The sequence below is a fragment of the Lycium barbarum genome, chromosome 10 (assembly GCF_019175385.1).
Source record: "Lycium barbarum isolate Lr01 chromosome 10, ASM1917538v2, whole genome shotgun sequence".
NCBI lineage: Eukaryota > Viridiplantae > Streptophyta > Magnoliopsida > Solanales > Solanaceae > Lycium > Lycium barbarum.
Genome location: NC_083346.1, coordinates 119351319 through 119362292, shown reverse-complemented (window position 1 = coordinate 119362292; position 10974 = coordinate 119351319). Strand labels below are relative to the sequence as shown.

Genomic DNA, 10974 nt, shown 5'->3' with positions numbered 1-10974 from the left:
TTTTAACACTTAGTTAGGGTTCGAACCCAGAACTCGGGGTATTAGGGGAAGAACAAAAAATTAAAGGCCACCAATTTGAGGGACGAAAATTAAAGACCACCCCAAAAGAAGGCCAAGATTGGGCTTGTGAAGTCTAAAAAGGATTGGGCTAGAAGAGGTTCAGGCTTCTGATTTACATTTTTTTGCGCGGATTGCCCTTCGTTTGGGGTGGTCTTTAAATTTTGCCCCTCAAATTTGTGGTCTTTAAATTTTGCCCTTCATATTTGTGGTCTTTAAATTTTGCCCTTTGCTTGGAAAGATGGGCGAATACATGAAGTTCTAGGTTCGAACTCCCGCTCAGGCATAAAATAAAAAAATAATTTCGCAAGGCAGGACTGGAGGAGTGTATGCCGGATCCAGCATACAATCTTTAAGAAAAAGTTAAAGTTATGCCGGATCCGGCATAACTAAAAGTCTTCCCCTCAAGGCAAAGTCTGCCCCCTCCGGTAGACTTTTAGTTAAACATAACTAAAAGTCTGCCGGAGGGGGCATACAAAATTTAAAGTTTGCCTTATAAGGAAAACTTTTAGTTATGTCTTAAGGAAAACTTACGCCTTATTGGGCATACTTTTAGTTATGTTTTATGAGCACACTTTTAGTTAAGGCATTACTAAAGGTTTACCTTGAAAAGTTAAAAAAAAAATACATATATATGCTTTAAGGCAAAGTTTGCCCATAAGGCATAAGTATGCCTCCATCGGCATAAGTTTGGTAATTCCTTCACAAGTTTATGCCGATGGGGGCATACTTTTAATGGGCAAACTTTTATGCCGAATCCGACATAAACTATCAAAATTATGCCGGAAGGCATACTTATGCTAAGTCTGCCCATAAGGCATAAGTATGCCGGGTCCGGCATAACTTTGTTAATTCCTTCACAAGTGTATGCCGATCGGGGCATAGCAAAATTTAAACTCTGCCTTGCGATTTTTTTTTTAAAATTTTGACTGTGTGGGGGTTTGAACCTGAAACCCATGAGATTTAGCGAAGGGAAAAATTTAAAGATTTCAAATATGAGGGGCAAAATTTAAAGACCACCCCAAAAGAAGGGATTGCCCTCTGATTTATGAATTTGAAGTGAAGTTTTTACACGGATTGGCCTTCAAACGCACTGATTTTTAATTTTTGTTCCTCATAATTTTTTTCTCTAGTACTTATTTAATAAAAATATCCAAATCTGCTTTGCTCGATATAATTTTTATGCGGCAAGCTATGTAGTATTTTTCAGATTATATTGAGTGTTGAAAGTTTTGCCTTTTCTGACATAACTTGTGTGGATGTATGATATATATGCTAAAGCTAAATGTATACTTTTCCGAGCGAATTCAAACTTATGAGTGTTGAAAATTTTGCCTCGTCCGGCATAACTTCTGAGATGTTATAATACATATGTCGAAGCTAAACGCAAACTTTATAAAGCGAAATCTAAGCTATGCCGTGCCAAAAGTGTTGAGGGACAAAAATTAAGGACCACAAATTTAAAAGGCAAAAATTAAAGACCACCCTGAAAGAGGAAAATTTGTGCAAATGACCTATTTATGAATGGGATCTTTACACAATAGCAATCGAATTTACCGTTTACTTTTTTTCTAACTAGTATATATAAATTATACATTATATATAGACACACATTATATGTTTATTGACTACTTAAATTTAAGTGATGATGAGCAGTTTTTTTTTTGTTTTTTTTTTTTTTGTTTTTTTTGTGGAATTTGGAGTCGCTAAGAGCATCCAATCTTCTATTTGATCAAAAAATGCATCAGAACCAAAGTAATTCAATTTATTTGAAAGACCTGATTTTATCATCAGTCTTGTTTTCGATATGCTTAATAAGAACAAATAGCGGTAATAGGACTGTGTTTTGTAGTTGGTACTTTATGTAATTACTAGTTCAGTGGAGCTCAGGCTCCCAAGATTAAGATAATAATGCATTTCATAATGTTTTTAATTAAAAAAATTGTGTACATTTCTTAGGCACAATTCTTTTAAAATGATCGCTTCTTAATCATGTATTATTCGTTAGTTAATTTTTTGATCATATAATTAGATAATTTACTGAAAGAATTGTTATAAGAAAACAAGTTTGCTTGGGATAAACATATGTCAAAGAGCCAGAGATAACTTGATATTTAGTAACATAATTTAAAGTATGCAGAATGATTTCAAATTGACTATAGTCATAAATTAAAAAGGACATTTTTATATTTTATGAATTTGTGAGCATATAACTTATAGTTAGAGGAAGGAATGGCACGTTTTGCTATTCATTGATTAACTACTCATAATTTTACGTGACGATGGTTTATGCTAAAACAAATATGGTGATTATCTAGGTTTAGATGAAATTCAAAATAAATTGAATTCTTTGAAATAAAGTTTAAGAATTGATTTAGTTTGTCATCAACTCAGTGATGCTTTATTCTTAAAAGAAAACTTCCTTACTCAACCAATTAAGGATTAAATAATTTCTGACAAATTAAATTGTTTGCAAGAAAATAAAGATACGATTATAAATATTTAATAATTATTGGATTGAGGAGTTGACCACTTGGTAAGCATCTTTTCTCTTTCCTATCCCACTCTATTAAGCAAATTGAATAAAATTTAAAGGTTCTTTTTCTTTTATTTTCCAAGATTTTAATCTATTAATTGTTAAAAAGTTTTAAAATTTATTTTCTATTGTATAGTTGGGTTAAATGTTAAATCTAACTTTATATTTTCAGAATAGCCTTTTGTTTTTTTTAACTAAAAATAAGATCAAGAGAAATTTAATGGTAATTTAAGAATTACTAAAGAAAAATTTGATCGATAGAGTACTCTTCCGGTACCAAATGAGTTCTTCAAAATTATTATCATCACCATTTTGGATTATCTTTATGCATAGTTATTTTTATTGGATGGCATCATCACTATTAACAATTTTTTTAGCATTTTTAAAGGGCTCAGAATTGATTATATTGCCAAATTGATTGTATCAACATAAGTAAAAATGAAATAAAATAAGGGCAAAAATAAGACATATAAAAAAGATATACTATCAAAAAGGATTTCAAAGTATGTTGATTTATTGAAATATACTTTGATACATGAAGTAATAAATAGCAACTCTAAGGACAATTTGAAAGAGCAAACCAATTTAATTGGGCCAACCAAATAGTTACAATGTAACTAAGTGCTACAAAACTTATTACATTGCCCTTTATATATAATAGTAATTTAATGATAAGGTACTATATAAAAATATTAAAAATTCTCTTGATTTGATAAAATGAACGAGTAAAATGAAAAATCTATTTTTTTAATATAAGAGACTAACTAAAAAAAAAAAAACGGAAGAAGTAATTTATACACAAATGCTTAAAGCTTTATTTCGAATCACATGTTTAAAATATTTTTTGAACTTCGTGCCCAAATGTTGTGAAGGAGTAACTTAAGATAGCAGGTTAAACTACACTATAATGTAAAAAATATAGGTAAATATTAGTCAACATATGTAACTTGCTCCCACCGTCACATATTAATTGTCAAAGTTACTAAAAATACTTGTCATTTTTCAAAATTAAGATGAAATTAATAATTTTTATTCCATTTTACTCTTAATATGAAGCGATCTTTAAAATAACTAATTTATAATTTATTAGAAACAGATAAGGATAATACAATAAAAATATATCTTTCATGTGACAACTAATATGGGAAGGAGAAAGTAATTCAAATCAGAGAATTGTCAACATAAAAAGATAGTAATAAAAAATAGAGAAGAAAGATATGAAATGAAAAAAAAAGAAGAAATGACAAGGGGCTGAAGGAGCATACACGTAAGTAGAAAGCAGCACAGCCATACAGTTAAAGAGTGACCCAAGTGCAATCTCCAAGTCATCAAGAAATCTCATCCATTCTGTCACACTTTGTTGTTTTGCTGCATAAACAGGAAACACTTCCATTTACTGAAATAACTTCTTCTTCTTGTGTCTCTGCATATTCACCAACCCCATCTCAGGTGGCATTCAAGAAACAAGGAATTCTCATATTTGGTTGGAAATCAGTGGAAAATTTCTTGAGTTCTTTAACCTTCAATCCTATACACTCTAAAAGTAAGTTTGATATGTTTGAATACTCCAACTTATAAAATGATCATCTAAACTACTTCAAAATTTATGTGTCACGATGATGTGTCTAAACGTGCATTCTCAAAGTTAATGTATTTAGTTGTCAACTGAGGCTAAGTTAAGGTGTATCTATGTATTATGCCTTTCCCAAATGCTGATAGATATATTCTTGCAGATTATATGCTTGTTGGGACAATTTTTTTTTTTAAAAGGTATAAAGTAGTCTTGCAAGAACACATTTTTTTGTTACCCCACTAGCTAACTTAAGGTTTAGCTGCATTTAATTGAGTTTTGATATTTGAAGATTATCTAAGTTAGGTTAACTAGAATCAGATATTTAATGATAAGCTCTTGGAAATTAATTTTTCTGCATTTGAACATATTGAAGTAATTTGATTTGTCTCACTTATCAAGTTGTGATAATTATTTTCTAATTAAGGTTTAAGGCGTGGATCATGTTTCCTCCGTATTAGCCCTTTTGCATCATTTTAGCTTAGTAGTCTGAGGTTGAAGTGTGACTGTCTCATCTAAAATCTATACAGAAATTCTTTATGATAATGAGTGGCGGTGAGACTCGAACCTTGGATCTCTACCTGCTATAATTACCATGTTAGAATTGGTGATGAGTGGCGGTGAGACTCGAACCTTGACCTCTACATGCTCTAATTACCGTGTTGAAGTATGTGACAATCTCATGTAAAAGTTTAAGTTGTTAGAGAGAGAACACACTTTTATTTATTTAATTATGTCTTTCACCACTTTTTATAAGGTGATTTTAGTTTGTCATGAAGTTTCATTGGTAAGAAAACATCCCATTACAGACTAATTTGGCCTGCGTATTGAATAGTGCATCGAATTGCTATTTATAGAAGCTAAAATATTTTCGAGGTTTTGGAAAGGAAGTGTATCTTTGGGATGAAGAAACTTACTACCTCCCCATCCTAATCTTGACTTGTTTCTGTTTCAGGGTAACAAGATATTCTTGGACTGATACACATGAATGCATGCTTGATGGGATAATCTTTCTATGAGAAAGGGCAGTCTTGTAAATTTCTCAAATAAGCCTTGCTTCTCAGAATCCGCTAAACTATCAAGAAGTTTGAGCTATTTCACATTGATTTCTCACAAGCTCTGAAGTTGATGAGCATGTTCATTTGTTTCCTGTGAAGATAGAAACTGATGTAGTATCTATTCTTACTAATTATAGGATAGCACTAACTCTTTAGACACAGTCTTGTCCTTTCTCCTCAACCTCACAAAAATCACCATTGTCTTCCATAAAGTAAATTAACAGTTTACCGGAACAAGTGTAGATATAACAAAAGCAATGAGTCAATTTTCGTTTACCTCTTCTTCGAGCTCTAATTTCACTCTCTTCTATCATTCTCAGAACCACAATCCTTCAAAGTTTCATGTTTCCATCCCCTTTAGAACATCCCAACCATCGCCTTCACATCCTCTATTACCTCCCTTATGTTCCCGTGAGCCATCTTCCTCGTCACCACTTCTTGAAGAAAAGCCAGAAATATCACAATCTAAGCCAGAAACACCACAATCTTCTTCTAAGTTTAATCCCCAAGATAGTGATGGAGTTGCTGATGAGATCAGCACTACGAAGAAGTCTTTGGAAGAGTTACTTGTGGTTCGTAGGCCGGTGAAGGAGCCTTACAGGGAAGATGGTGATGTTAAAGGGGAAGAGATGAGTAAATTTGAGGATTCTCAAGAGAGAAATGATCTTTTGGAAGAGCAACCATCTTCCTCGTCATTTCCACTTGATGCTGGCCTTAAGAAATTTGCAAAAAAGATGCCAATTTTTGAGCCAAACAGGCTGGAATCTGGATCTGGAGAGAAGCCACTTAAAGTCAATTTAGACTTAGCTCTGTATAAGGCAAAGATTTTGGCTCGAAAGTTTCAGTACGCAGATGCAGAGAAAATTTTGCAACAGGTAGTCGTTCGTTGATCCAAGAAACATTACCATTATCCAGAGGAAACTCAATTATTTGTTAATAATGTTACTGATTTCTGGAGCTTTTTATGCATGGAGTGTATTGATGTCTGGCCTGAAGATGGGAGATCATACGTTGCTTTGGGAAAGATTTTGAGTAAGCAATCAAAACTAAACGAAGCCAGAACTGTTTATGAGAAAGGCTGCCAAGCAACACAAGGAGAAAATCCTTACATTTGGCAGGTTAGTGTTGTAACAATGTTTACGAGAACAATGTTTACGAGTGTATTTAGTCTTCTCGTATGCTTCCAAACTACACGCTAATCTTGAGCTTCCAAACTAGCATAGTGTAATGCATAATTTGGATTTCAAGTCTCTCGCATCTTTTGTTTAAGCACGCAGTATTTACTTGAGTTTGCTAGCAGATTTAGTACTAATAATGTGCGACCTAAAAAATGTCGTATTCTGAGATGGAGTAATGATCATTCATACGTTATGTTCAGTTTCATACTGATCTTTAACCTGAACATAAAAGAAATTTGGGCATGTGGAACAGCTGATTCATCTACAAGCATTACGATGTTTTGCAATTATTCACCTTGCTATTGGCAATAATCATGTCTAAGGTCATTGTATTGTACTTTCTCTGAATGAAGTTCAAATTCTCAGATATCCACTGATCGTCTCTTAACATGTACTAGTGGATTGGTCCTTGAGTCTTGTTGTAATGTGTGACCATCTCATTTAAAATCTTAAACTGTTAGAGAGAACAAACTTTTATTTAGTTAAATATATTCTCAACACGCTACTCACGTGTGGGCCTAATACTTTTTGATGGGCCAACCACGTGGTAATTCTTTTTTGAAAATGGTGGCGCTGAGACTCAATGTCAGGGCCTCTGCCTGCTCTAATACCATGTTGAAGTGTGTGGCCATCTCATCTAAAAGCTTTAACTGTTAGACAGACCACACTTTTATTTAGTTAATTATATTCTCAACAGGTCTGTTAGATATTTTTTAGTGGAAAGAAAGAATTAACTGTAAGGATTTCGGGTTCAAGGTCAGAATATGTGTTTAGATGACGTGCTGTCATTGAGAACACTATGACATACTACATGTCTTCTTGCAACTTATCTTTTTTGTATCAGAAGTTCATAAAACTTACTCCTTTGGACTAGTGCTGGGCTATTCTGGAAAATAGGATGGGTAATTTACGGAGAGCTAGAGAACTATTTGATGCTGCCACAGTTGCTGACAAGAAGCATATTGCAGCCTGGCACGGATGGGCAGTTTTAGAGCTAAAGCAAGGGAATATAAAGAAGGCAAGAAATCTTCTTGGCAAAGGCCTCAAGTTTTGTGGAGGTAATGAGTACGTATACCAAACTCTTGCACTCCTCGAAGCTAAAGCAAAACGATACGAAAGAGCACGTTTTTTGTTTAAGCAGGCGACAAGGTGTAACAGAAAAAGTTGTGCTAGTTGGCTGGTAAGAGTTATCCAAAACCTATAATCTGTCTCTGCTCTTTTCCATGCGCATGTCTTTGGTGAATTCCTTATAATGGTTTTGTGTTCTCTTGTGTAGGCATGGGCTCAACTAGAGGCTCAATTAGAGAATAACCGTGCTGCTAGGCAGCTGTTTGAGGTTTGTATTTTCTAAAGTTAGATATATTTCCTTTTTATTTCATGCCTTTGTTACATTAATTTCGATTTTACTTATATTTCTTGTATTTGATACTCCTGACAAAGCAGAAAGCAGTTCAGGCCAGTCCGAAAAATAGGTTTGCGTGGCATGTGTGGGGAGTTTTTGAAGGTAATCTCGGAAATATTGACCAAGGACGGAAACTTCTGACAATTGGCCACATGGTGAATCCTAGAGATCCTGTTCTCCTCCAATCACTTGCTTTGATAGAATACAAGAACTCCAGTGCAAACCTCGCACGAGTTTTATTCCGGAGGGCATCTCAACTGGATCCAAGACATCAACCAGTGTGGATTGTAAGACTTCTCTTTTAAATACCAAAATTTCTATAGTAGTTGGAAAAAAATCCTGCATTATTTTCCTACAGTATGTGCATGACCAAATGCTGACTAAACTTGGTACTGATAAGGCTTGGGGTTGGATGGAGTGGAAAGAAGGAAACATTTCCACTGCTCGGGAACTATACCAAAAAGCTCTGTCGATCAATTCAATAACTGAAAGTGCTGCACGCTGTCTTCAGGTAACGTGAATTTTTATTTGATAGAGTAACTTTCTAGTTTGCTTTTCTAAATATAAGTTTGATGCAAGTTGCGGAGGTTATAAAATTCTAGGTGACTGATGCACACTAATAAATCATTAGTCCAAGGTTAGTTAAAGATGACTTGGAACTCTTAAACGCATATTCCTAGCGCACATCTTATCTGCTGTTTTCTCCAATAAATAGTTAAATTTTATTTACATGTAATGTTTCCCGTGCGAAATGTACTGAAAAGTTGTTTACTATTTTAATTGTTTTTGTAGGCTTGGGGTGTTTTGGAGCAAAGAGCTGGAAATCTATCAGCTGCTCGAAGATTATTTAGATCGTCTCTGAACATAAACTCTCAGAGCTATATAACATGGATGACATGGGCAAATTTGGAGGAAGACCAAGGTAACTCCGTGCGTGCAGAGGAAATTCGTAACCTCTACTTTCAACAGGTAAATGAGAATTCTCCACGAATATAAGTGAGCGCATTTTTAGCAGTGTTTCAATATACATTACTACTGCTTAATTCAACCAATGCTCCATATAACTTCACTTCCCCTCTTTATAATCACTAGCTGTCCTTGTCCACACTTTGACACCGATTGTGGCATTGGTTACCTATCTTTGAAAGCAAAGGTGGATTTAGAATTTAATCTCTATGGGTTAAACCTTTATGGTTTTTAGCATTGAACCCATTATATTTTCAACTTGTGGGTTTATATGTTGCAATTTTAATTTTTACACAGATTCATGCTCCTTGTCGAAAGTACTGGGTTCAAACGAACCCCATAACTTAAAGCTGCATCCGCCTCTGCAGTAAATGGTTTTAGCTTCAGAATACTTGCACCTAGTCAATGTAATTTGTGAATAGGATCATAATAAATACTAATGAAGCAAGATAAATTTCAAATGATCAATTTTCCCCGTGTAACAGCGTACTGAAGTTGTCGATGATGAGTCGTGGATTATGGGTTTCTTAGACGTCATTGACCCGGCGATTGATAGCATAAAGAGGCTCTTGAATTTAGATCAAAACTCTTATTACAAGGTAAAGGAGTCTACTTCTAATACTATTGCTGGAGACGAGACCGATGGGAACACAGAAGAATCAGCTGGCTCCTCCTCGGGTAACATCAATGACAATAACATAGATACAGGAAGCGGCTTTGATTTAGATGATTTTATCCGCGTAATGTTGTCTTTGGACCCTTCAAAACTGGACGTTCAGCTTCAAACATCTCTAAAGGACCCTCCAAAGATTGCCAGAACTACTAGTGGGGTGTGGCGACCAGCGACGAAAACTAGTAGGACATCAACAAAACTTTGATTTTTATGAAGTGTTACTTTGTTCAATGTATCTTCTTTATCTCATAATTGGCATTGCAACATTCATTAATGTTGTCAAATGAAGAAGTCTTGAACCACATTTGTAAATTATTTAGGAAGATTGAGAAGAATTGTAATCAAATTACCTAGAAATACATCTACACATATTATGAGAAGCATTGTATAATATCATTGTGAAAAATGCAGTTCATCGTTTCTATCTATACATTTACACATTATCTTCTATGAGAATTTATATAATGCGTTTCTTGAAAATGCTAATCTGTTCAAATTTTACAAAGATAATTTCGAGTAATCAATTGAGGATTTATGTAGTGGATATTAATTAGTTTGGAATTGAGACGTAATTATTGTTTGTTGTACAAAAAGTCGAAGCCACGAGGGAAAGAGAGATCAGAGAGGATGAAAGAGATTATGGGAAGCTTCGTTGGTAATTTACGTCTCTTTAACTAGAGACACTTAATGTGGTTTATATTAGGTAATTAGTTATTTACCTTGTCTTCCAAGTAAATAATATATCAGATAATATCCTGGATTTATATATATCCGTAGTTTACTTGATGGAAGGAAAGTTTTATTAGAAGTCTGCAATATTATTTTATGCAGCAGTCCCTAGGTTAATTTTTCTTTTTCTTTTTTGGTCTAAGTGTCCCTAATCTAACCATATAAACGTCTTCAATTCCATCAGTCTAGCATGTTAGCCATAGGCGTAGGCTAGAAGGCTCTTAGCCGTTATGTTATAAGCTGAAGGTAGATCAAAGTCGATTTTCAAGTGTACTTGAACAATAATGGCTAAAGGTGAGTTTCAATTTAATTTTTTGCTGCGTGGCTCTGTGTATGTATTTGATTTCCTACATATGTCCATTGTTAATCTAGCCAATGTTTTGTTTGAATGTGCATTATTGCTACTGTTCCAGTAAAAACAGTGATTAGCTATTTGACTTGTTTAAAGTTTCAGCCATTCAAAATCTTAAGTTTTGTTGACATGTTTCCTAAGAATCAAATATTGTTATTTTCTCAAAGTTTCGTTAATTGTGGCGCTTTCTTTCGTGTACTTTTGCACAACATCTAATATTCTGGAGATTGATTTTTTTCTCTTTTTTAAAGTTAACTTTGGTTCGTGAGATTTAAGGGCTCGATTGGACATGATTTTTTCTTTTTCATTTTTTCGCAATGTAGATTTTGATCATACATTGGACTGATATTAATGAGTTTTCAGTTTGAAAAAGTAATTTTGACCAATTTTTCAAGTGTTTTTTTTTTAATCACAAAACTTCTAAATTTTTCAAGTTAAATGCATATCCAATTA

The 10974-nt window shown here is 33.9% G+C and overlaps 1 protein-coding gene across 1 annotated transcript; it reads left to right on the top strand.

Annotated features, from left to right (window-relative positions):
* The first annotated feature begins 3911 nt into the window (after window positions 1-3911).
* LOC132613734 (protein high chlorophyll fluorescent 107) lies at window positions 3912-9868 on the top strand. The gene is made up of 9 exons (XM_060327938.1): window positions 3912-4136; window positions 5119-6096; window positions 6196-6339; window positions 7274-7579; window positions 7676-7735; window positions 7843-8088; window positions 8202-8312; window positions 8594-8770; window positions 9253-9868. The coding sequence occupies exons 2-9, from the start codon at window positions 5479-5481 to the stop codon at window positions 9643-9645; spliced, it is 2055 nt and encodes a 684-aa protein (XP_060183921.1). The 5' UTR covers window positions 3912-4136; window positions 5119-5478; the 3' UTR covers window positions 9646-9868.
* The last annotated feature ends 1106 nt before the right edge of the window (window positions 9869-10974 follow it).

Bases quoted from the DNA above. Each gene is read 5' to 3' on its own strand.
- LOC132613734 (XM_060327938.1), top strand. From the start codon at position 5,479: ATGAGTCAATTTTCGTTTACCTCTTCTTCGAGCTCTAATTTCACTCTC. The intron at 7,580-7,675 runs GTAAGAGTTATC...TCTCTTGTGTAG, and splicing joins AAAGTTGTGCTAGTTGGCTG to GCATGGGCTCAACTAGAGGC. The intron at 8,771-9,252 runs GTAAATGAGAAT...CCCGTGTAACAG, and splicing joins GTAACCTCTACTTTCAACAG to CGTACTGAAGTTGTCGATGA.